The following is a 27110-nucleotide window of genomic DNA, read 5'->3' on the forward strand; positions in this document are numbered from 1 at the left end:
TGTGTGTTACCCAAATAAAATTGACAAACAGTAAGTCTTTGAGAAGGGGTTTATCAAGCTAGGTGGTGCATTAGAAAAGGGGCTCATCTCCTGTTTCCAAAATGCATCACAAAGTGCTTGAAAAAGCTGTAAACTAATTCCACATTGCACAATGTGCAAACAACCTTACGCCTGTTTCACACCAATGGTTTTTTTTTTTCAATTTTGTAGGTGTCGAGGTACAGAAACCAAATAATTAAATGTAAAATAGCACTAGATAGTCTTCAATGTAAAAATCAAATATACAATCAAACCTACATTTATTCACCTTTCTCACATTATTACAGTTTTGCTATATATATAAAAAAATTATATCTGGTGTCAGAATAATTTTTGGTTTGACTGTTAAAACTACAAAGTAATTCAGTCAAGAGCAGTGAGTGATTTTCTTTCATTTTCTTGGATTAACATTACAGCAGCCAGTAGCTAAATTAGGCACGGTCCCTTTAAGAGACGATGAACGCATCCAATATAATACACATCCCATTTTTCCTCAACTGTTTACTTTCACTTAAGAAATAACTGACAGTTTTTTCGAGCATAATTTCCAAGGTGGATATTTTGACATTTTGTATGTATTTGTCGGCAAAAGAGCAAAAATAAGCAAATTCGATTTTCAGGTGTTTTGAGACGCCTTTCTCTGCGTGAGCCCGGAACTGAACACCAGAACACCGCGAGTACTGAATTGGGCTCTTTCACATCTTTTTGTTTGTTTCAAACTGCGATTTGTATTTGTTTGTTCAGGTGCAGGAGGGACTTCGAGGAGAACTTCGCAGAAGAGAGCTCGGTTCAGCGTCGCTGTCCGTGATACTCTGCTCTCTCTCTCTCTCTCTCCGCACCGAACACAGCGCGAGTAACCAGCTAACGTTACTCTGTTCAGCTTTTTCCGGGTCTTGTGTTTGGATGCTTTAATGTTTAAATCGATAAGCGGTAAGGCTTAAAAACACGTGAAAAAGATAAGCTATCATGAGGATGCACAGCAATGGCCCGTCAACTGTCCTGAGCATCTTTTTAGGCTGGCCTCAGCCAGTCGGTTATATAAAATATCAAGGTGAAAGTCATCATAGCTTGCTTCGTATAGACCCAGCTCCCAACCCAACTTTGAGAATAGATTAACGGCGATATTTTTTTATAGCACGATAAGAGTCTCGCGTTAACGCAGCACGTTAACTCTGATAGCGGCCCACCACTAATATATATATATATATATATATACACACACACACACACACATACATATATTAGATACATAGATAGATAGTAGGACCTAATATTGATGTCAAGTGTGGTTTTGCTGAACTTATATGTTTGCACATAAAAAAAATGTCTTGTCTTAAATTTCATATTCCAACTCCATACATAGCCATAATTTATAGTACCATTAGGCACATCTTCTGTATAATTAATCCATCCATATCCACTAGCTTGACCCATTCAAGGCGATTTGTGGATATGTTGACAACATATGCTTATGGCGTTCTTTATAATCCTAATGTGAATGCAACAAGCTCAAGGGAAACAATACAGACCCTGACGGCTTCACATATTTATGTGCTGGTTTCACTGTTGAATGTTGTTATTAGAGGGTTGTGCGTTATTTGATGTCATATTTCATAATGTTTTGGCCTTCCCTCCCTCGCTTTCTCGGACAAAACACTTCTTTTCTTTGAGTAAAGTGTGTTGTGGAGACTGGAGATCTCTGTGGAGCTGTGTTGTAAATCTTCACTTACTCATATGACTGTAGTACATTATATGCCCAGGAGCACCGAACCGAAGTCATTACATTCGAAATTACTAGCATGATGGTAGAGAGAGGCTTCATTTGTCCTTTTCATCTGTTCATTGGAATAATCAGTTATTTTGCCATTTCCATTAAACCCTTAAATGCACTCACTGTGTATTTCAGCCATGCTGTATGAATTGATGTTGAATCGTTGTTGTAGGATGCATGTAATTGTATTTCTTTCTTTGCAGATCTTGTATGAACAGTGGGCGAGTTACAGCATATTCTACAAGTATCAACCCATCGGACTGGTCAGGTATGATAGCTAACAGTAAATGCACTGCCAGAGACCGAGACATAATATAAAGAAGGGAGTTTTTTTTTTTATATAAATACCTTACTGATACGCATTATTCAGGAGTTTGTCAAAAGCCCTATTCAGACAGGCTTTGGTTAAAGGGCACAGGTGTAGCTGTGGATGACTGTAATGTTTATCATCAGGTTATTTAGGATGAGCAATGTCTGACAAATTAGTGAATATCGGATGTCAGATAAGTCTGTATACTGCAGGGTCACAGTAAACTAAATAAAGCAATTAAAAAAAAACATTTTCTTTATTTAAATATGTTTATAATTGAAATTAAATATTTCAATATAAATATACTGAGTTTTGTTTATCTGCTCAAAGTACTAAAATAAACTAAAGAGTGAATATACTAAAACTAATTTTGGAAAAGAAATAATAAAAGTCAGCTGTAATTAAAATGTTATTTTTACAAATTTCCTAATTTTTTTAGAATGAATATAATTTAATCTTCTGTTAACAACCTTTCATTGCACTATGAAAAGACTGAAGATCAGTTTACACTCAGACTGAAGCAAAGGATATTTTTTTCTGATGTTCACTACTTAGTAATTGACACTTCTTGACTTCATTGTGTTTATTGCTCTACTTGAAACTGCTTTCTCTCTTTCAGGAAGTATTTTGGTGAGAAAGTGGGCCTGTACTTTGCCTGGCTGGGAGTGTATACTCAGATGCTAATCCCAGCAGCAATTGTAGGAGTCATTGTGTTCCTGTACGGCTGTGCCACTGTGGACGACAACATCCCCAGGTCCCCTAATTAAATTGACTTGATTGCATTGTTTTTGTAGAAAGTGTGCTAAATAGCATGTGACCCTTCCCTAAACCGTTGACAGTTACATACAGAAATTATCAGCTTATTACTGCGTTTTAATTATGTCAAATTAGTTTGTCACAAAATGAAGATTGACACATTCTTCTTATCTGTGCCATCAACTTCAAATGCATTCCACCGTCTCACGCCCTTAAGAAACATGTTTCAGCAGCGTCTCCCGACAGAAGTACATACTCTTTCGCAATGGCTTTGAGCTTTGTGGGAAGATTTTTAGCAAAGAGTATGCCGAGCCATTTACAAAAGTAATCACTGTTGCACTTTGCAAGAAAAATGGATGGATGTTGAAGCGTGTGGTAATTAGGGAGTTCAGAGTGGGTTTGAAATGGTGCGACTTTAATGTAGTGTATAATGAAAGTGACTCAGTGTTCGCTGGGCATCTCGCAACGACATTCATTAATTCCAGAGATGCCACTGCCGAAATCAAGCTGTTCTCAAACCTACCTAGGAAAAAATAAAGGAATTATATGGACACCACTGATATGAAGTATTCAAACAGAATTATGTTTTCTTTACACTGCAAGTTACTCCACAAACTTTAATTGTTCTGTCAAAAATGAATTGCTGTAAACTTCTATCCACAGAAATGGAAATTGTGCAGTGAAATAAAAATTCACACATTAAATTTACTGTACATACAGAGATGAAATATTGTGAGAAGTAGCATGCTACTGTTAACTGAAGAGTTTTGATGATATTAAAACGTGAACTGCAATCTGTAACAGTGCACTTTTCACTCTTAAACGGGCAGTGCAACAGACTATTTAGTTGTCTAATTAAATTGCAGCCTTTAATTTGATAATAACAGCCATTTCTTTATTTATTTTAATCTTACATTTTAATTATTAGCTTTTGATTTAACTCCCTGCAATTCGCTCACAAATCCACAGGGGTTATAATTAAATAACACTCTGAAATTGTAATTAAACACAATGTTGGTACATTAAGTTACTGATTGTAGTTTTTAGTGTTTAATTTGTAATTTATTTAGAAATTTTTCTTACATTCAGTATAACTATAATTTAATAGTTAGCATAGCGCCATGCTAGAGCCCAGTTTCTTATGCATTTCATGTGAAGATCACTGTTTGCGCAGTACATACAGTTGCTGCTTTTGTAGATTACTTCATATTAGCCATCACATCCATTTAGACATCAAAGCAATGTTTCAATGACATCAAAGTCACTATGTTTTGGAACAAGCTGAATACAGAATAAATGTGTTTTCTTTCAGAAATAATACAAGCTAAAACATAAAAAAATAAGGGGAAAAAATACTCTGTAGCCTTAATTAATAGCTTTACATAGAAACATTATGGTGTCTAGGAAAACATGGAGATGTGATGTACTTCTAAAATCAGGTTTCTTCTTTGTGTACTCAGTATGGAGGTCTGCGACGAGAGAAACAATATCACCATGTGCCCAATGTGTGACCGAGCCTGCAGCTACTGGAAACTGGTCACGGCTTGCGGCACGGCTAGGGCCAGCCACCTGTTCGACAATGCGGCCACCGTCTTCTTCGCCATCTTTATGGCACTATGGGGTCAGCAGCTCTGTTCTCATTTCATGTTCACCCGTACGCTTTGTTGCTGCTGTACACCAACTGTTGTACCTCTGCATATTGAGGGCAGACTTGCTCTGACAAATGCTGAAGAGATTTGTGCCCTGGTTTTACACTTCTCTTTTAATTCCCCCTGTACTCATCCCCGTTCAAATGCTGAGCTTCCTCAAAAAGCTGATTATTTTGGCTAAAGCCCTAAATTTGCTTTTCCTGTTTTAATCCCCTACGGTTACAAGCTTTGAAATGAAAAATGACACCCTATGAAAAGGCTACTTGCTAACTTGAGTTCTCTTTAAAAGAATCAATGTGAGCCAGAAAGTGAATCGAGTGTAAAGAGAATCCCGTTCTTTTTGCGTTCATACTGCTGAGCTTGAATGTGGGCTCAGATCTCTGTTTGTTTCACTTCTGTTGTGATCGGTTCTAAATCCACTTTCCATTTACACTGACCTAAAGTGAACGGTATTCAGAGAACTTCCTCAGATAGTTTGGTTTAGTTCTCTTTAAAAGGGCTCCGGATTGTGTTTAACATTTACATATGAGCTAAAATTGTAAACCGGACTCATATGGTTCAAGTGAACCAAGTGTGAAAACACCATTTGAAAAGATTCCCAAAGGAACGTATTACAGCCCAATGTTAAATGAATGTTTCATGGTTTCTAAGAAAAACACCTATGTATTAGTGATTTCCAAAGTTACAGGGTATGGAAATGAATGAAAGAATATTGAAAAATTACTATTTTTGCTTTCATACAGCATTCAGACTCAGATCTCTTTCTGGTTCACTTTGGTTGTGATCAGTTACATTCATGCATACTGGCCTAAAGTGAACTGAATTGAACACTTCCTTGTTGTTTTCAGTTTATTTTAAAGGGATATGAGTTTGTTGTGAGTGTTCACACACAAGCTGAAATTATGAACCAGACTCAAACACAAAAATGAAAACATCTTTAAAATACAAGTTCCCAAAACGTTTTACAGCCTGATGCTATTGGAAAACCTTCCAGGTTATTTAGAAAACATTTATTTGATAGTGATTTCCAAAGTTACAACAGAAAATGAATAAATGAATATTTAAATATAGTTATTTTTGCATTCATACTGCTGATCTTGAAACTGGACTCGGATCTTGTTTTGTTTCACTTTGGTTATGATCGGTTCTCGATTCAATTTCCATTCACACTGACCTAATGTAAAGTGCGTTGAGAACACTTCCTTAGATGATTACAGTTTGGTTCTCTTTAAAAGGGTTCACACATAAGCTGAAATTTTAAACTGGACCTAAATACTTAAAACAAAATGCATTAAAATATAATTTCTTAATAAAAAAATAAAATAATTAGAGCCTGATGTTGCAGGAGATCCTTCCATGGTTCTTCAGAGAAAACACGAACGTATTAATGATTTCCAAAGTTACTAGCCCTAGTAATTAATGAAATAATAATGAAATATATTCTTGATAAGAAAAGAAGTCCCTGAGAAAAGTCCAGGAAATTGCGCTGATCAGAGCTGATACGTTCAATAAGTATAAATGTGGGTTTGTTAGTGAAGGTTACTGCTCTGTGTCACACAGCCACCATGTTTATGGAGCACTGGAAGAGAAGGCAAATGAGGCTCAATTACATCTGGGACATGACCAGCTTCGAAGAAACCGAGGTTAGTCACACACACCCATGTTGACCAAGAAAAGTGTCAATAGAATACTTTTTGATGTACGTGTTGATAAGATAATTATATGGGTTTATGTATGTTTTGTAGGCGTGCTTCATTATTTCCTTGTGCAGACTTGTATTATCCTTAGGCTTTGGTGTAAAGAAATATACATGTCTTTTTTATTGATCCAGTGCCATGAAATCAAACTGTTTTTTTCACTGTTTGTTTTTTTGTCCTGTTTTGTATAGGGGAAACAAAAGGTTTGGAATCGGTTCATTCACAGTATTAACTAAATTTATTTCCTTCCTAACCTAACAGTTGCATTTCAGTACTAACATAATCTTCATATTATCTTAAAAGTCGTCTTCAAGCATCGTCGTCACATTCTTGCTTGTGTAAAGTATTCCACCAGCACTTATCTATCTATTGGTCTGTTGCTGTGGAGGTCTGGGAGATTCCTGTTCTCTCTTCCTCCGGCCTTACAGGTCAAAAGCTGCTCACTTTCCTTTCGGCAGTCAGTCTTTGCAGGCTTGCCACTGTTTATGTGGATAAAATAAGCAGGAGGAACTAATAAAATCTAAAGCTGCTGAATGTGGAAAGGAATATGTATTTGTGGTGCTGAGAGCTTTTGGTTTTAAGGATTATACTTTCACTTGAATGTCACTGTGTTGCTATTACCAGAATTTCTGTTCTGTTCACTGATCATGCACATGGCTGCTTTTGGCTCCATAACCAGTTATCTTTTTCTGCTGTTTTTCACTTTTAAACTGGTTTAAGTCGTGTATGTGTTGGGAATTGCTTTCTCTGTTTTTCCTAGAGTCAACCAAGAGCAGAGTATGAGTTCCATGTTATGAAGAAGTCCTTGAAGAAAGAGCAATCCCCAAAGGTAGGTCTTTATGAATCCAAGCTTCAGATGGAAAAAAAACTCACAAACTCACCATTTGCTGACCATCTGCTGCATATGCAAACAGAATTGCCAATTGGATTTACACTATTTCTAAAAGTCAGGGTGGTTAACATCTCCAAATAATAATAATAATGCATTTTTACAACACCGCTAGCGGAATTATCTATTAAAACACATTTAAGATGTGAAGACATTTTTACCCTATATTTAAGACAGTTAGGATTTAATATGCCCCTTCTTGTCCAAGTGGGTTGTTCTTGGCTAGAATAATCTACAATGTGGACCAGACCATATGCTGATATCATTTTGGCTTAATTTTTAGTGTCTGGCACAACACAGGCAATGCTGATTCTAGCAGTATTTTTGTCTGTTGACTTATGCATGCCATCCTTGCTGTCATACTGATGTCTGGATTATTGGGTAATGCGTATTATGCTCAGTAGATGTTGACCTAGTTGCAATATACTGAATGTTATGTGACAGCACAGCTGTGAGGCATGTCTAGGGGCTTGATTTTGCTCTGCTTGGCTTGACCCTCTCTGTCCTTTTGGAGGCCAAAGCATGCTGGAGCCCTGAGATTACACATCTGATTTTTGACCAAGTTTCTTTTGCAGGATGCAAGTGTCTTCGTTCTATGTTCTGATCTCACATTTGACAATTCATATCTTTTTCTAGGCAGGAAATGTGAAGCTGACATGTAGAGACCGAATGCCAGCATACATGACTATTATCGTCATGATGATTTTTTTGGTAAGACCTTATTTTTTTATTTATTAATTTTCATTATAATGCTGTGATGTACGTAGTTTTTTTTATATGACAATAAATGAAAGGAATTTAACTCTCAGAACATTTTTTAGTAGTTAAATGTTCCTTATTTTAAACAACCAGGCAATTTAATTTATTTTGAAATCACATGAGCAGACAAATAATGCTCACTTTATTATCAGATGTTTTCAGTTGCATAATGAAGAAGCCATGGTGACTTAGATCTGGCTTTCTATAATTGGTAACCAATAATGTTGTCTTTTCCATGATGCTGTATCCAGTCTCGGTCACTGAATTATTTTATTACAAGTCACTTTTCTTTTCTTTGTTTGTGTCCTCAATGCAGATCTTTGTGACCTTGGCCATCGTGTTTGGTGTGGTGCTATACAGGGTCTCCATTATGACCGCCCTGCACATGAGTTCCACTCCCACATTCCGCACTAATATACGGGCCACCGTTAAAACCACTGCTGCTATCATCAACCTTATTATCATCATCATAATGGATGAGGTCTATGGAGCAATTGCACGTTGGCTCACTATTATGGGTACGCCTGTTTATTGACTTCAAGACATTAAGTTGGCCAGATTTGTTGCAAAACATGTTTACAAAACTTGCTGTTGTTTTCAACCTATCAGAGGTGCCAAAAACTGACAAGAGTTTTGAGGAGAGGCTGATCTTCAAGACATTCATATTGAAGTTCGCAAATGCATTTACCCCTATTGTGTACCTGGCATTCTTCAGAGGCAGGTGAGAGTATTGGTACCAAGGAGTCACTCTGAAACCGAATGCTATCAGATACTTGGTTATTATTAAATCTACAATAGGATTTCCATTCGTTAGAGTAACAAGCTCTGTTTCCAAACCTAGTGAGCTGTCCTGCTGTCTAAGTGACTGATTTGAAATGAGGTACAGTATAGACAGATGCTCCTTACAAATAGTGCTTCATCCGTAAAAAACATGAAAGATTTTGGTGTTAATGTCTTGCTAAGATATAATTTTGGTAAAATAATAGAGACTGGGAGTAGGTGTGGTGTGTTAGGGGTTACGTGAGTACACTTAATGTCACCACACTCTGTATCATTTGCACAGGTAGTGCATACAGCAAGGTTGAACCATTGCAGTAGTCCTGTCTGGAGATGGCAGCAGCCTTGAAAAGGAACTGGTCTGCATGCTTTATTCTTAGATCCATGTATCTGGATGATATGTCCCAGTGATTGTTGTGTATACTGAAAAGTGAAAGGGGCCAAATACTGAGCCCTGGGGTACCCCCATGGATAGCTGATGTGATTTAAATCATGCTCACTTCTCAGATACTTTATAAATAGTAGAGTTTGATAATTTGCAATGAAGACTAACTAATTTAGAGGCAGCTTTTGCCAGCCACATGGCTTCATTGACCAGAATAATTTCTGCTTTTGAGTGTCTGCCTCTGAAAAGACTTGTGCTACTCCCTTCACCAGGAACTTTCGATTGCTGCCATTTTCTCTCTGAAGTTTGGTCTCACGAAGAACATCAGATGTTCAGGGGTTAGTGGGTGTTTTGTGCAAACAGGCCTGGAGGAGAGAGGACAGATGCTGTCTAGACAAGATGTTCAAGTGGATTTAAATGCATCATTTACATAAGAGAGGAGGAGCTTTTAGTTGGACTGAACAGAGGTGGGCGATCATAGAAACAAGTTTGAGGGAGTGGAGGTTATGTTGAAAGAAAACCAGCGAAGAGTGTGCAGCAGGCTAGGTGGAAATCGTAAATGTGCAATGAAGTTACAAGGACATTGTCTGTGGTACAGTTACTTGTGTAGATGAGGCCAAGTAGGTTTCCTGATTTGTAAGTTGGTAAATTGTTGCGGTCAAACAAAGCTAGGTCAGCTTATAAGGACACAGCATGAGGCTTATCCGGGTGAATGTTTAATTAACCAAGAACCACAACTGGGCTGCCATCTTCAGGGTTGGAAGATAATCGCACATCCAGTTCTTCAGAAAATTTCCCCAGCTGATATGTAGGACGATATGTAACAAACAATACAATTTTGTCTTCGTAATTACATGAAATTCAAAGGGATTATTGATAGCTGTCTGATTTGTTTACTCCTGGCTTGCAGTTTAATTTGATGAGTAAGTTGCAAAGAGCTGACAGATTTGTCAAATTGCATTGTCTTTTGCATCTGAAGAAGGGCTTACACATGGTGAAAAAAATCAACAAATAAAGGAGAAAAAAAAGTATAAATAAGTGCCTTGCTGAAGTCCTTTTTCACTGGACATGCACAGGTATACTTGCAGATCATTACATAAGTTAGGTCTTTAAAAAAGGGAGGGCTTCACATGTTAAAGATAGTTTGAGTGCATGAGTTACCAGCAATTAAGTGAAAATAGTTAACGCCTTTTTAGATTAACAATACAAAGCATATAACGTCAAAGGCTAGCAAAAATACTGCAGGACTGCTGCCGCCCTAAAGCACCAGCGCAGCTACTACAGATCAACACAAATCACTACTGTAATTTCTAGCAACCAAAATATTCGTAACAGTAGAAACAATGTATTAGCCATACACGTACTACTGCAGACTTCCATCGACAAATCACAATGATGCTCTCTTACGGTGCATTCACAGTGAGTCACTGCATTCTATTTGGCATTCCTACTTTTCAGTTGTATTTTATTTTATGAGGCAGTGATTCCATCTTCACTCTCTTTGGTAGTCCCCACATCTTGTCACTAATCATGCGCCGGTCAGCTTTGTTGCTTCAATAACAAATTGTCACCTGAAGTTGTCATTGCTCACTAAATGTAAATGATGCCTTGTGGCTTTGTCACTGTGTATGGCTGCCAGTGTGAACATACCTTTAGAATTTGGCCAAAATTAGGTATCGTAATAGCATAAATTAGGTATCATTCTTGCTGGAATGCACATGGAAAAAAATATAATTGCGAAAACTTTTTTTTTTATTATTATTATTATTATTTTTTTTTTTTTTTTTAGAATTCTGACTTTTATTTCTGCCAATTGTATTCATTTCACAATTTGAACTTTTCTATCTATATTTGGACAATTAGTTTTCCTCACCATGTAGTTAAAAAATAATAAAAGTAACTTTTTGTCTTACAATTCTATCTTGTTTCTTGAATTTGCGAGTTTTTACCGGTTTACAATTCAGAATTTATATCTCTCGATTCTAAGAAGTCAGAATTCTAAACTCAGAATTGCAAGAAAAAGTCTGAATTATAAGATAAAGAATTGCTATTACCTTTTTATTTATTTTTTTAAACCTGTGGCCTAAACAAACTTTCATAAACACCAGCTTAGACCCTCATCATTGCATTTCTGTACCCCTCCATGCTGGTTCGTACAAAATAAACCTGGCTTTGATCCACATCTGTTCATTAGCCAAAAATGCTGGTCTACCTGATTGACCAAGGAAGTCCTGCAGAGTAGACTGTGAAGAAGCTGGATGCAAACACTAAAACATTAGCATTAACAGCACAACATACATGTGACATGCAGTATGCTTCTGACCAATATAATATCGCTCAGTAGGTTGTGGAAAAAGCTACCCCCAATTCCCTTTAGGGTACTTTGACAGTAATGTCTATTTTGTAAAAAAAAAAAAAAAAAAAAAACTTGCATTTGTGCAGTGGCTAGTAAACACAGCTATTGACCTTCTTCTATCCAATGCCTCCAGAATCATTGGACGTCCTGGCAAATATATCTACGTTATGGGGTCTTACCGAATGGAAGAGGTACATATCTAGCATTCAGCTTCCTCCTTTTATGTGTGTGTCATTGGTGGTTGGTGCTTTTTTCTTGTACCCACATCATATGAAAAATAACTTGACAGATTGTCTTAGATACCTCACTCCTGATGACTAACACTTTTGGAGGTGTGTAGCCAGTCAATTCCATAGTAACTGAGTGAAAATCTCTCTGTTTCACCCTGCAGTGCGCCCATGCCGGCTGTCTGATGGAATTGTGCATACAGCTCTGCATCACCATGCTTGGCAAGCAGCTCATCCAGAATAACCTGTTTGAGATAGGACTTCCGTGAGTAGCAAACACATTTGTAGAAGAAGGAAATCTGATAAGTTCCCACTGTGGATTATAGGTGTGGCTTACATTTCTAGACATTTGCTTTAGGGAATTATTGTACTTTGAGGAGAACGTTGTAAATAGCTGCCGTGAGCATTTTATTTTTATTTTTTTCATGAAAAGACTTTGCTGACCTTTTTTGTGTCTTGCTTGCAAATACATATTAGGTTTCATTTGGACAAATGCAAATACTAGTTTGTAAGCACATCTCAGGCAAATGCCTCTGAAGGTAGTACATGGTAAAATAAATACATGAGCAGGTCCAAACAGAATGTCAAAAGATTAGAGAGAGAGTGTGTGTTTGTATACAGTATGCATGTTGTGAACAGGGCAAAAAATACAGATATCTAATTTAGGTCAATCCAATTAACCAAAATATTGAGTAAACAAACACAGATGGACGGTTCACAACAACACTCTGAATGATGGCTGCTCGGATGCAAACGAGCACATCTTGCAATGGATATGCTTGAGTTCAGGTTAGTTACATGCAAAATCCACAATGATTATTAATCTGTGCCACAGGAAACTGAAGAAAATGCTCCGACAACGCAAGATAGACAAAAATCATCAGGAAGAGCTGAACAGAACGCTTCATCGTCACGAGAAGGACCACTTCCTTGGGCCCTTTGTCGGACTCAACCCAGAGTACATGGAAATGAGTGAGTCACTACACACTATGCGCCCACACACACACACACACACACAGAGACGTATAAACATTTATTTGTATTCTCTCCTAGTCCTGCTGGCTGTTTTCCGCATTCTTGTAGGAACACAACATCATTAAAAACGTATTGTAATTACGATTATGAATGATTAAATTCACGCTGTCCACAACTGCTAATTGAAATGTCTAAACACAAGCAGACAGATTTATACCCCTCATCTGTTCAAAGCACTGTTATGAGAGTAATACAAGCTTCAGACGGCGTGCACAGTAAACGCACGTCCGTTCTGTGAAGGATCTGCAGTGCCCCTCCTCTCCTCTCATCTCGCCTCATCTCTGCTACAGCGTGGGATGGACTTCTGCTAAGAGAGAGGCATTATGGGTCCAAAGGGGGGCTGGCAGAGCAGCGTGAGATTATGAGCTTTAGTTCTGGCTTGAATTCATTAATAACATCCCACCCCCTCATCTACCATCCTCCATCTATACTTTTATCTTCTATCCTTCTATCTATCTATCTCTCTCTCTGTCTCTCCTGTCCCATCCTTCCTTCTCTGAGCATGGCCACCCAGTCTCCTCCTGAGACCCTAAACTAGTAACGTTCAGGAGCATCAGCACAAAATCCAGGAATGATTACAGTTCTTGTGTGAATCGGGCGATTTGTGTTTTTACACAAATGTTTTTAAAAGTCTTAAAGGGGTCATATGACATGATTTCATGTTTTTCTTTGTCTTTGGAGTGTTACAAGCTGTTATATAATTAGAATAACATCAAAAAGTTGATTTATTTCACTAACTTCATTCAAAAAGTGCAAACTTGTACAGTATATTATAATAATTCATTACACACAGACTGATATATTTCAAATGTTTATTCCTTTTAATTTTGATGATTATAACTGACAACTAAGGAAAATGCTAAATTCAGTATCTCAGAAAATTTGAATATTACTTAAGACCAATACAAAGAAAGGATTTTTAGAAATCATTGCCAACTGAAAAGTATGAACATGAAAAGTATGAGCATGTACAGCACTCGATACTCAGTTGGGACTCCTTTTGCATGAATTACTGCAGGAATGCGGCGTGGCATGGAGTCGATCAGTCTGTGGCACTGCTCAGGTGTTATGAGAGCCCAGGTTGCTCTGATAGTTGACTTCAGCTCTTCTGCATTGTTGGGTCTGGCATACCGCATCTTCCTTTTCACAATACCCCATAGATTTTCCATTGGCGAGTTTGCTGGCCAATTAAGAACAGGACCATGGTCCTTGAACCAGGTACTGGTAGCCCTGGCACTGTGTACAGGTGCCAAGTCCCATTGGAAACTGAAATCTGCATCTCCATAAAGTTGGTCAGCAGCATGAAGTGCTCAGCAGCAGTACAATCCTTTTTGTCTGAGAAACACTTCTGATGCTGTCTATTGTTCAAGAGTGGCAAGGAATGCGACAGCTGAATTTTTCTACCACATCTTTTCGTCTCTCTATTAATGTGCTAATTTTGCAATGACCTTTTGTGTCTTGCCCTCCTTGTGCAAGGTGTCAATGGTTGTCTTTTAGACAACTGTCAAGTCAACAGTCTTCCCCATGATTGTGTAGCCTACAGAACTAGACTGAGAGACCTTTTAAATGCCTTTGCAGGTGTTTTGAGTTAATTATCTGATTAGAGTGTGGCACCAGGTGTCTGCAATATTGAACCTTTTCACAATATTCTAATTAAAATAAACATTTGAAATATATTTGTTTGTGTGTAATGAATAAATATGATATACAAGTTTCACTTTTTGAACGGAATTAGTGAAATAAGATTTTTGATGATATTCTAATTATATGACCAGCACCTGTATATAATATCCGTAAGGTTGCAAAGATTAAGGTTCTCAAACCTTAAGAGCTATTCTTTTTAATAGTTAAGACTCATCCATGCCTTCTTAAAACACCTCATTCAAACACACTCCCACAAATCTACGTCACCGTGTGGGAAGATTTTTCAGCCAATCACAGTGCACCGGATAGCTGGCCAATCGGTGTACGCCGCGCTTTTCAGAATGGTGAGCTTTGTAAAAATTGACTAAAAATCCAGAGAGTAGCAACAGTAGTGTACTGTATGTGGGAAATGATGTTTGTTTTAACCTTAAACCATGTAAACTTTGCATTACACTAAATAATAAAAAAAAGTAATTTTTAGCAACATCATATGACCCCTTTAAGACCACGTTTCCCAGCATACCATCGTTTGATGTACTTGATGTGATAAGATGTTCTCAGTAATCCAGCGGAAACCTGTTTTTGTTTCTTTTTCTTATCTAGTCATTCAGTTCGGGATGGTGACCTTGTTTGTGGCCTCCTTTCCGCTCGCTCCTCTCTTTGCTCTACTGAACAACGTCATTGAGATTCGTCTTGATGCAAAAAAGTTTGTCACGGAGCTGAGAAGACCGATTGCTGTAAGAGCAAAGGACATTGGTCAGTATCTACACACTGATTTTCAGCACGTTTAATGAGCTTTATCTAGATGTGATGTAATCTTTTGCACATACAGTAAGTATAGTATTCCTGTAGCACAAAAGAGTGAAAGCATGAACTGATCAAATGTACACATTGAATGCAAAGCCAGTCATTTTGGATAAAAGATTCTTCCAAATCTATAAATGTAAAAGCACATAATAAGACACTACAGACTCTGGAATTTAGGATGTGTATGAAAATACGCCCGTTAAAGTTTAATAGGATTTTTTTATAGAGACTTTTTATATCCTGTGATTTTTTATATTTAAGCAGCATCACACAAGCAAGTGTCCTGATTTTCCAAATATTATTACAACTACAAAAGTGTCATTAATTTCACACAGACGCTGAATAAATGTAGTCTTTTTCATTCATTTAAGGGATATTTCAAGAGAAGTAGTTACAAACAAAGCACAATTGTATAATATATAATATTATTTGTGCATCTGTCACTTACGGCATGTTCTGCGCCTCTTCTGTCGTGATAAGACATATGATTTAATTTGATTGCTAACAGCCCTATAGTTTAATGATTTTCTAACTCAATTTATTGATTGTATTTTTTAATTTTATATAACAGTTGACAAATATGTTTATTGAGGTTAGAAAAAGAGTTGCCCTCATAAAGGTAAGTCCCTGGAAATCGATTAAGAGGTAAAATTGGACACTTCTATGGAAAGGTTCCTTTCTGTTACTGATTTGGCCTTTCAGATGCAAAGACCTGATGTCACTTTAAAGTGATTTCTTGCATAACGAATTTCCAAAATGATGTACTGTATCACCAGGAAACATTGGCTCTGAGAGATTCTTGAAATGCTTATTTCTGGTGATCTGCTCATTTTTGGAGGAGACAGGGTGTAGATGGTTATCTAAGTTAAATAAATTCAATGCATATTGATAACTTGAATTGATATCGTAGCAGGCTGTCAACAATTTGCTCCATACTTTATGCATAACTTGATGTTTATGTATCTATTTATTGTGCCAACATGCCTTGTCTCGTGACCGCATGCCCTGCTCTGGGGGTTAGTGTAGGACAACATGTGGTAAATAAACTATGTTTTCTGGTCAGTAATGGAAATGTTCATTTGCTAAATTGTAGCCAAGCCTAAAGGTCTTTTGTTTACACAAACTTATTTTAAGAAAGAGAAGAGGGCAGATGCATGTTTTCATTGCAATAGTCTAGTGAAAGGCTGAAAAAAAAAAACCTCTAACTATAAATGACAAGCATTTATCACCACCTAGTGGTAATGTGTTGTATTACGTGTATTTATTGCTTAATCTCACAGACCCCGGCAAGAACATGGTTAAATAATATATATATATATATTTTTTAAATATAACACTTAAATATATTTTTGCTCCTAATACTTTGATTAAGAGTATTATTATATTTATCAAGATTTTTTTTAAAGAAAATACATTTTATTTGTATTTATTCTGTATAAAACACCAGCATTTAATCACTGTAAATATAGCAACATTTAAAATACACATCAGTGTAATCTGATATCTCTTTAATGTCTTTGTTCTCTTTGTCTTTGTCTCCAGGAATCTGGTACACTCTTCTCCGAGGGATCAGTAAAGTGGCTGTCATTGTTAATGTAGGTTTAAATTCTCTCAAACAAATAAGAGCTGAACCTCTTGTACTGTGACGTATATTCTATGAAGCTGTATTTCTGAACATTGATATTACTAGAGCCATTATTAGTATAACTAATTATTAGTGGCATTGTATTTTTTTTGCTCCTGCAGTATAAATCCGACTCATGTATGAAAAAAATCCGACTCAAATGTATGCTGTGAACATAAATGAATCATCCAACATTTTGAGCAGAAGTGTGCTATTACTTTTCTAAGTGATCTGACTAATGATAAAACAGGTGAAAGGAATCCCATAGCCACTGAACTCATGCCATATGATGAGACACAGGGCCAGATAGCAAACACCCAGAACACCCGAGCAAAGAAACGCCCAGAAACACATTAGCAGGCTAATCCTCCCGTGTCTCTCTTCAGGCGTTTGTGATCTCGTTCACCTCTGACTTCATCCCACGCCTGGTCTATCAGCACATGTACAGTCCAGACGGGACTCTTCATGGCTTTGTCAATCACACCCTTTCGTACTTCAATGTTAGTCACTTCCAGCCAGGCACAGAGCCCATGCAGCCCATGCACCTGGGATACAAAGTGGAGGTTTGCAGGTACTTGCTTTGATTTGCACTAAAGAGTCTTTCTTGATTTTTCTAATGTGGTGTATGACTGTGTGTTATCTTCATAATGTTTACACTATCCACAGATATAAAGATTACAGGGACCCTCCATGGTCCAACACGCCATACGAGTTCTCAAGAGAGTTCTGGGCCATTCTGGCGGCACGATTAGCTTTCGTCATCATCTTTCAGGTCAGTCAAAGACAAAGTCAAACTTTTTCAAACTTTTTTACTATTTCTGAAATATGATGGAATTTTATAAAGAATTTCATAATTTCAATAAGAATAATAATCATAATAATCACCATTTGTAGTTGCTGTTGTTTAGTTAGAAAAAAAGAAAATTTATTACACTTTCATTTAAATTGTTAAAATGCTCCCAAATCGTAATTGCCACATTTTTACAGTAATACACCAAAACATCATCCTGTCCAGATGCCCATTTGAATCAATTGTGACCGTTATTAAAACATGAGTAGCATACATATATACTATACTAATGTATTTTATATATATGTATATATATATATATATATATATATATATATATATATGTGTGTGTGTGTGTGTGTGTGTATGTGTGTATATATATATATATATATATATATATATATATATATATATATATATATATATATATATGTATATATGTATATATATATATATATATATATATATATATATATATATATATATATACAGTATACACACACACACTGTACTGTATATAATTTTTTACTTTTGTCGTTTTTATTATTTGATTTTTTTATTTTTCTATTTAGATTGTAATTAAATTTTCTTAAATTTTAGTTTAGTGTTTTTTTTGTTTTTTGTTAATTGCCCAAGCAACATTTCTTTTGAGTTAAGTTTAATAGTTTTCGTTTTTCTAATGGCAATAACATCTTGACCTTGATCTATACTTTATATATAAATTAACTAAATTGAAATCATTTTTTTTTTCACTTTTTTTTTTTTATAATTCAACACTGTTTCCATGAGTCACTTTAACACAAATGCCACTTCTCTCTGTCTCTCTTTTCAGAATGTGGTGATGCTGATGAGCGACTTTGTGGATTGGCTAATCCCAGACATTCCCAAGGACATCAGCATTCAGATACACAAGGAGAGGAACCTCGTCGTTGAGCTGTTCATGAAACAGGAACGGGGCAAGAAGTACAGGAACACCATGGGTGACCCAAGCCCCCAGCCGCTCCGCTCGCGCCCCAGCTCACAGGCCTAGCCCGGCGCTCGCTCTGATCCCAGTGCTGCGAGGGAAACAGTAACACGGTCCACTCCAGGGACCTGCTCAAACAGAACGGGAAGCCTGTCGAGGACCGGCCTGTCCTGGAGGACCACTGCTGTTATCGTTACATGACTGCCGCCTCATTGGTATACCAGAAACAAAGTTCCAACAAGAAAAAGATTTCTGTTTTTCTTTTGTCTGTTACTGAATTAAACACTTGCTATATGCAACTTCTGCAGGTAGGTTTGTTTGGAAAGAGGGCTGTAGGGTTTGTATCGTTTTATCTGTTGAATGATGAATATTGTATCTAGTTTTGTGAAGCATCGCTGCTTTAGCATTAATAGACGGCTAATGAGCATTTTATTTGAAACTACAATGCTTTTATATGAATTTTAACATGAAAATGTAACATTTATGTTTTCGATATCGATAGGATTGAACTCTGAACCAACTCGTTTAAAGTGTTTTTTAAATTATTTAATATTAGACATTTCAGAATATTTCTGGTCGAGTGAATTAGCAACTATCGATATCATGCTGTTTCCTTTTTTTAGGCACTAAGTAGTTCTGTTCTATCACTGTAATGATTGTGTCTGTTTAGCCTTTAGCGGTCTATACATAAAATATAGACATGAAACACTGCAAATTAATCAAAATAACTACAATAATCACTCTTGGTCTTATGATTTTACTATTCTAGAATTTCTATTATACGCTGGAGTGCTTGTGACAGGATGTGGATTGATCTTGGGGATTTTTGGCAGCATGCAGGTGCTTGGTTTTTAGGTAGTGCATCTGAAAATGAAGAAAGGGTACGCTGTATATAAACCCATGACGCTCAAGAGGCCTTAATATTCATGAAAATGAGAATGAGATTTGTGTCTTATCTGAATGTTTTCTCTGGTCTTGATTTGTGATGTTCCAACCATGATGAAATGACAGTGATGATGGAAACAATATATCTTGGTATGATGCATGTGTCTTCCATTCACAGAAATGACATGAAATATAAAAGAGTAGTTTTAATTCAAATTAATATAATATAAAATATGAATTCAGTCTTACTGTTTGGGCATTTGGCCAATACTTGGTCTATATTGGTCTATAAACTGTAATTATTAAACAAAACTGTATTTCCTATTTTTTCATTTTTTTTTCTTTTATATACACCCCCCCCCCACCCCCAAAGGCTTCAGTTCTACTATAAATGAACAGTGTAAACCCATTTTTAGACTGTTACATCATACACATACGGTTTACCTCTGTGAAAGAAACCTTTAAATGTCTTTTTTTTAATTAATATTATTGTGGAGGTTCAGTGTCTCAAACTGCTAATGGGAGGTTATGACTGTACTTTGGCTTTTGAATTATGTTTCCAAAATAAACATGTCATACATTTGGTATGTATACATTTATTGACTCTTTTGTAGACCTGGCTGTCACATTTTTGAAAGGTAAACTCACTGAATTCATATTTGTTGCTTCTTGTATCCTCCCCTTTGGGTTGAACAATGAAGGAGGAGCGAATTAATAGGAAGTAAGTCAGGTTAATTTCAGTTCCCTTCCTCAGAGTCGCGAGATCCGATTCATTTTGCGAATCGATTCTTTTGAATCAGAAAAAAAAAACATCAGATATATCATTTCCATCTCTTGACAAAATGCGCGTTTTAAAGCTACTTATTAAAGAAAATAAAATAAAAACGCAGTTTGGTATGTGTGTTGGTCATCCAATCAGAGCAGAGTCCAGTGTTTCCGTTTTTAGGCTATTACGTTATTTTTTCGAGTCCAAATGAACTTGTTCAACAGCTCAAATCATTACTTTTCAGAAAAATATGAATAAAACGCGGTTTATTTATGAATTGGTACAGTAATTTTGGTACTACTTCTAAAACTCTGAATCCCTCCTAGCTGACCCAAAGCATGCTTTTAGGACACAAGGGAGGGGTTTTCGATGCTTTGCTAACTTAGAGCCAGAGCTGAAAGCGAAAGCGGGTTAATTTTAGTGTTGTAGCCTACTTGTGTTAGCATTCAAACACATCATGGATAGCAGCAGATTTAGAGCCATGTTACTGGCGATCTCTGATAAACTTACTGAAGACAATGTGAAGAGTCTAAAGTTCTTGTGCCAAGAAGAAGTCGGGAAGAAAAAGCTCGAGAAAGTCAATAAGGGGATCGATCTTTTCGAGTGCTTGATCGAAAGAGCTGCTATTGGACCTGACCACACTGAACTCCTGCGAAAACATCTAAACCACATCGGCCAGAAAGTTCTTCTGGAGATCATCGATGATTACGAGAGAGGAGCGACGGGGAGCCCTCCTGATGTCCCAGACGCAGAAGAGCGAGGTTTGTAGACTTTTACTCAACTCTTGTGTTTCGTGCCACACCGAGGCTCTTCATTAACAGCAAAACACGGATAAGACAGCTGCATATCGATATTTTTTGCTTTACACTCTAAATGTCTCATATGTGTAAGTGAAAAGATGACATGTTGAGGTATAGTTTCTGTCATTTAAAAATAATAATAATGTATTCTGTGGTTTTGTACCACTGTGTCACTGAGGCGATGTTTACTCTGTTATCACTAATGGGCCGTTTGAACGACAACGTTTTCAGCTAAAAACGAGAAACGTTTTATGCGTGTTTCCTGTTCATTTACATGACAACCGCGTTTTGGGGACTGAAAACGCATCTTTTTGAAAACGGGTGTTCACAGTTTTTGAAAACGCCACGGTTGTCGTATCCGTGTAAACACCATAAACACCCAATACTGGAATTTTTGAAAACGCTGACGTCATGCGTCAATGGCATCACACTGTAAAGTGCATTTGTACCATAGACAGTAAAAGAAATGGACACAGCGACCCCATTGGAACTCAATTGAGACAAGTGAAGCCCATTTTTAGCGTTTTTTAGCACTTCCGTTTCTGACGCGCAGACTCAAACCTGTCTGACAGATGTAAATCTTCTAGTAGCTGTGCGTGCAAACTTCCATCGTTAATCTTGCAGAGACGGCGATCTTGAGCGGGGAGTTTGTCGTGAGTGAGCAGGAGTAAGTATTCTGATTAATTATTTTGTATAGTATTTTAAAATGTAACGCCAGTACGCCATATTAAGTTAATTGCCTGTGAGCTTCTCCTCCTGTCTGTACGGTAATGCGACAGAGAGTCGAGTGGTTATGACGCAATCGTTAGCCTATTTTTTACAAAAACTGTTTATAAGGGGCCATAATGTAACATAGAAGGTAATGGAGCCCTTTATACATTGTTGTGTATCTTTAGAAATAAATAATGGACAAACGGAGTCTTTAAACGCCTCAGATGTAAAGTTATTCGCTGTCAAAGTGACGCCAAAATGAATGGGAGTCAATGGGAATGCTAAAGCAAGTGAAGTTCTGCTAAAAGATGGCAGCCCCCACCTGACTTCAACTTCCGGTCGAGTTCCTTGCCGCCTGATTTGTACACATCAAGTGTATATCAAGGTCAAAATGTTATTACCGTTAGAAAAACGAAAACTATTAAAGGGGGGGGGGGGTGCTATTTCATGCATACTGAGTTTTTTACACTGTTAAAGAGTTGGATTCCCATGCTAAACATGGACAACGTTTCAAAAATTAAGTTGTACGTTTGAAGGAGTATTTCTGTTCCAACCATTTTTGCAAATTTAGAACGATTCGATTCACAATTAAATTCTTGAAAGCGCACAGGTGATGGAGATTTACCGCTGATTCCAGAACCAGTGTTCTGACATTTTCCCCAACCCGTCAGATCAGTCTACCGGAGTTTACTGCGCATGCACACATCAATACCGCTTCCTTTTTATCATGCTAAACAACATTTAATGTATCTGCATTACTGTAAGGGTAGGTTTAGGGTTGGGGTAGGTGTAGACTAAAGTGTAATTGGTAGAAAAAAATGTTTATTGTTGGTTTCCCTTCTAGCTACAACCGCGAATATAACACATAATTACTGTATTTGCATTACTGTAAGGGTAGGTTTAGGGTTGTGGTAGGTGTAGACAATAATAAACCATAACTTTACAGTAGCATTTTTCGTATGAATGTTTTAGTGGGAGGTAGGAATTCTGACCGGGTAGGACAAACCGACAGAACTGTAATCAGCGGTAAATCTCCAGCCGGTGTTCTTTCGATGTAGCACACTTTGTCAGAATAGCATACCGGAAGTTGAGTTTTATAGCGGAGTCTGTCAATTTATTTTAATTTAAGTTTAATAAAAATACAGTTTATACAGGGGTATGTTTTTTGATAGGCCCTGGTTTAATAAAAATACAGTTTATAGAGGGGTATGCTTTTTTGATAGGCCCTGGTTTAATAAAAATACATTTTATACAGGGGTATGTTTTTTGATAGGCCCTGGTTTAATAAAAATACATTTTATACAGGGGTATGCTTTTTTGATAGGCCCTGGTTTAATAAAAATACAGTTTATAAAGGGGTATGCTGTTTTGATAGCCCCTGGTTTAATACAAATACAGTTTATAAAGGGGTATGCTGAAATGATATATGATATAAACGTAATGCATGCGCAATTCCACCAATTTCACTGCTGCGCATGCGCAATAACCGAAGGTATCCCATTCTGATGGGTATGGTGTTCAGAACACGTCAAGTGAAAGTAAAGTGGCATACAGCCAAGTATTGTGACCCATACTCAGAATTTGTGCTCTGCATTTAACCCATCCAAAGGGCACACACACACACCGTGAACACACACCCGGAGCAGTGTTCATCATTTATGCTGCGGCACCCGGGGAGCAGTTGGGGGTTCGGTGCCTTGATCAAGGGCACCTCAGTCGTGGGTTAGGGTTACAACCTTAGGGTTAGGGGTCAAACTTTCTAACCACTAAGCCACGACTAAGCCATTAAAAAACTACAGAAAGGTAAAACTACTTCACTTTAGCATGACTGGGCGCGAGTGCTAAGAAGAGATCACACATCAGCTGCTCAAAAAATGTGTTAGTGAGACGAACGGAGCGCAAACTCAATCCTGTGACAGTCACAGGCAGTAAAAAGGAAGGAGAGATGCGAGGCAAGAACACTGTTCAAGATCTCCATTAATTCGCAGTTGCGCTCTTGAGGCGTTTGTCATTGCTAAGCATCCATCAGCTGCGATATCTGTTACAGCAAGGACATTTCAGCAATGGATTTCCACCACTGAAAAACCCCTGCTGTAACTCTGTTACATGATTTATTTTACGAAGAAGAATAAAAAACTCTGCAGTGTTTGGGTGCACCCCATTTTCCAAAAACAACAGGGAATTTAACCCCGAAGAAAGCTGAGTAAGATTGTTCTTTTCACATGACCTGGTGCGCTTGCGTCATTCTGAAAAGCTGAGATGTTTTTAACTAGATGTGGTGTGGATGCGGCTGGAAAAAACAACCGCGTTGTGACCGTGTCTCTTCCGTTATGAGCGTGCATAACCGCATTTGAAATAAACTCGATCACAAAAAAAGATGCCATATGTGAATGGCCCCTTCATCGGTCAAAATTTTTACTTTCAGTTAATGGTTAAACGGTCAATATGAGCATCCATAACTGACATAACATAACATACAAAATTAATACATTTTAAGCCACACAAAGTCAACAGGTTGGTATTTCTTGCTCTGAATCTGCCATAAAATAAAATAAAAGTTTATTGATCTTTGAAAATGTGTACCTGCGTTATTTTACCATTATCATTATATTAGTTGAAACTGGTCTTAGAACGACAATATTATCGTTTTTCGCGATAATTTCTTGAACAATTTATCATCCAGCTAAATTTGTTATAGTGACAGGCCTACATATACATATAATATATACATATAATCTTCACTTCCCTACAGGTACTGTTTAATAACAAGACAGCGCCAACTACTGGTATGGCATACTTAATACAATGTTTTTGACCCCTTCGTTGAAATCGCTACCTGCGTGCCTTATCCTAACCCTAACCCCACAACCAACCCTACACTTACCAATTCCTACAAGGGGGGTAATATTCTGGCATGGGTTTTAACATTTATTCCTTTACACAAACTTATATTTTAGTAGTACTGTTTAAGTACTATTCTTTAAACCATTAGTAGCCTTACTTGTATTTTTTTCCCACTAATATTTGTTTGTTAGATACTCTTTAGATACTTACTATCCCAAAATGTTCCATTCTTCTATTACATAACTGGTAACAGATTGCTTATTTGTTCCTCTCTTGATTCTAATTATGTGTAATTATTGTCATATGCCAGTATGAATTTCTAAGGCCTTTATCAACGCTGCTAACCATAACTTTGAAAAACCTGTTGTACAACGTCTTCACATGCTTTCTGTCGTCTGATTGGTAGTATATACTTCAGTCGAGGTACATGTCCTTCTGCTGTAAAATCTTTACCGGTTTTTAAAAAGTAAAAATCTGAATTATTTGCTATTATATTGCTATTAAGATGAACATTTATTGGACTGAAGCTGGTTTACTTTTCAAAACAACTGTAATTAGTTGTAAGAAATGTAAGAAAAGTAAGAGGTATAAGACATTGTTATCTGGTGTTGCACACAGTAATCAGCCTTTGATGTCAAAGAGGTCAATGCCGATTATGTTGATCAGTATTTCCCCCCAGAAAGTATCTAGAATCTCATACCAGGGGTTTACACGACAACTAAAACCAGAAAACGCATGTGCTTTGCTCCTTCGTTTAAAACGCAAAGGTCTTGTATCATTTGTTTGCAATGCTGCGGTGAACTTCATGCATTGTTACTTTAGTGTTCAAACGCAGTGACTGAACAATCAAGATCTGCCCTGCAAAGAACCAAAGATTTTCTTTATTTCAGATTCTAATCAAATTCAAATGCTTTCTCTCTCTCTCTCTCTTTTTTTTTTTTTTTTTTAGAAAAAATAAACATTGCAACTGAAGTAATTGTTGAACGTTTGGGTAAAAAGTGGCGTCAGTTTGGTAGAAAGCTTGGACTCCAGGACGCTCAGCTGGACGGCATCCAGGAGAAGCACAGCCTTGACCTGGAGGAGCAGGTGAGGGAGCTCATCAGACGGTGGATGAAGATGACGAGAGAGAACGCCAGGGTGGAGGATCTCGTTAAAGCTCTGCGGGACTGCAGACAGAACCTCACTGCGGATCTCGTGGAGAAAAACCTCAAAGAGCTCGGTGCACATTGAAAATCACAACCATTCTACTAGAAAACAACAGAACTCTGGGATTAATAATGTGAATTTCTTTGTGAAGTGCAAACGAACTTAAATCATGTTTACAGATCAATGAATCTATTGTACACAGCCTTGTCAAATATTGATAGGAGGAAATGTGTTAGATAATATATTTTACATTTGAAATGATAATGCAGGGCATGAAAATTAAATATATTGAATAAGTGTCCGATAGGTATTGTTTTCAGACACCTTTGCCTTTGCAAAACATAGAGATTTTTCAGTGTTTACTGGACATAGTCATAAAACATCACTGTTCTTCTGTTTGCTGATTTGTCAAAGGATGTATGACACTTAGAAAGGAAATAAAGGGACAATATGTGATTGAACGCTGTACCACATAACAAGCCTTTCAACTGTTTGATAAAGCACATGACTTTTTCTTATTCTATACTTCATCAGATTTAATTACTGTACAAATAGGCTGTCAGAGAAAAGTTCATTACTCTTCAGAGTTCAGTTTTCACTCTCAGAGAGGCATGTTTCAGCATGGAGTCCCCGACATGTCTCAGCTCCGCAAGGACGATTTCTGGAGAATGCATTATTTGGAAACTGTTCATTTTGACTCATCTCAAATTTGTCCCACACTGGTTATACAGGTTGTTTCTCAAAAGTATAGGGGCCACTGATGCCAGTGGTTTCGACAATCTACTAATGGTTTAGATTACACTTAATTTGTACATTATATATACAAATACACAAACACACACACACACACACACACAAGTAAATATGAAAACTCTAGGAATCATGCATTTGGCCAGAATCAACTCATATGCTAAACGACTGAACACAACAAACACAGAGGAACAAGTTGTTGCTGGCAGACAAATGAAAACAATTATTATTGTAAAATAGGCTTGAAATTTTATGTTTGATATTCTCTGACACGTTCACAGATATTTGTTTTCTTCTAAGAAACTTAAAAATAAAATAAAATCCGAATCGGTGTCTGTGTCTGTCTTTACACATGATTTTCAGTGAAATGTGTCAACTCTGATTGTCCAAAATCTGCAGACTGGCTCGGACTTTTAAAGTTTCGACTCCTCCAGACTGCAAATGAGGACTAATTCATTCAGCGTTTAGGTTTATGATGCTTTTGGGTTGAGCTCAAATTTACTATGATTCCTAAACATGGTTCATGTAACAGTTCTTAATACTTAGATTGTATGCTTTTGTTGACCAGTGACCTGTATGCTGTTAGGTTTGTTTGTCAGTGACCCACATCTGTCAGTGTGTATGTACATGTGCACAGCAATGGTAATATTTAATATCTAGAATTACAAAAAGCAACAAATGCATTTGCAATGCAGCACTTTGAGCTCAACTGTCTTCTTTTAAAAATGA

General features: G+C 37.1%; 2 protein-coding genes across 5 annotated transcripts in view; both read left to right on the forward strand.

Moving 5' to 3' along the window:
* Positions 1–19947, forward strand: part of ano1a (anoctamin 1, calcium activated chloride channel a) — a 40461-nt gene extending 20514 nt beyond the window's left edge. For 3 of the 4 annotated variants that reach the window (XM_026268501.1, XM_026268502.1, XM_026268499.1), the window contains exons 10-26: positions 2014–2078; positions 2740–2874; positions 4337–4497; positions 6086–6168; positions 6414–6425; positions 6983–7051; positions 7748–7822; positions 8187–8388; positions 8480–8591; positions 11522–11579; positions 11780–11880; positions 12451–12587; positions 14898–15050; positions 16644–16696; positions 17112–17296; positions 17392–17497; positions 18348–19947. In XM_026268501.1, coding sequence (XP_026124286.1) covers positions 2014–2078; positions 2740–2874; positions 4337–4497; positions 6086–6168; positions 6414–6425; positions 6983–7051; positions 7748–7822; positions 8187–8388; positions 8480–8591; positions 11522–11579; positions 11780–11880; positions 12451–12587; positions 14898–15050; positions 16644–16696; positions 17112–17296; positions 17392–17497; positions 18348–18545 — 1905 coding nt within the window. In that variant the 3' untranslated portion in view covers positions 18546–19947. The remainder of the gene's footprint in view (positions 1–2013; positions 2079–2739; positions 2875–4336; positions 4498–6085; positions 6169–6413; positions 6426–6982; positions 7052–7747; positions 7823–8186; positions 8389–8479; positions 8592–11521; positions 11580–11779; positions 11881–12450; positions 12588–14897; positions 15051–16643; positions 16697–17111; positions 17297–17391; positions 17498–18347) is intronic. The other variant, XM_026268500.1, reaches the window with a different exon arrangement.
* Positions 19948–20420: 473 nt separating this feature from the next.
* On the forward strand, positions 20421–26712 carry fadd (Fas (tnfrsf6)-associated via death domain). Its single transcript, XM_026268503.1, has 2 exons — positions 20421–20891; positions 25435–26712. The coding sequence occupies exons 1-2, from the start codon at positions 20588–20590 to the stop codon at positions 25713–25715; spliced, it is 585 nt and encodes a 194-aa protein (XP_026124288.1). The 5' UTR covers positions 20421–20587; the 3' UTR covers positions 25716–26712.
* Positions 26713–27110: the final 398 nt, after the last annotated feature.

Source organism: Carassius auratus, chromosome 7 (assembly GCF_003368295.1).
Source record: "Carassius auratus strain Wakin chromosome 7, ASM336829v1, whole genome shotgun sequence".
Classification (NCBI taxonomy): domain Eukaryota; kingdom Metazoa; phylum Chordata; class Actinopteri; order Cypriniformes; family Cyprinidae; genus Carassius; species Carassius auratus.

What these genes read in the sequence shown, in the direction of transcription:
- fadd (XM_026268503.1), top strand. Translation starts at nt 20,588, where the DNA reads ATGGATAGCAGCAGATTTAGAGCCATGTTACTGGCGATCTCTGATAAA. An exon ending in CCCAGACGCAGAAGAGCGAG is followed by an intron (nt 20,892 to 25,434) that starts GTTTGTAGACTT and finishes TTTTTTTTTTAG; the next exon opens with AAAAAATAAACATTGCAACT.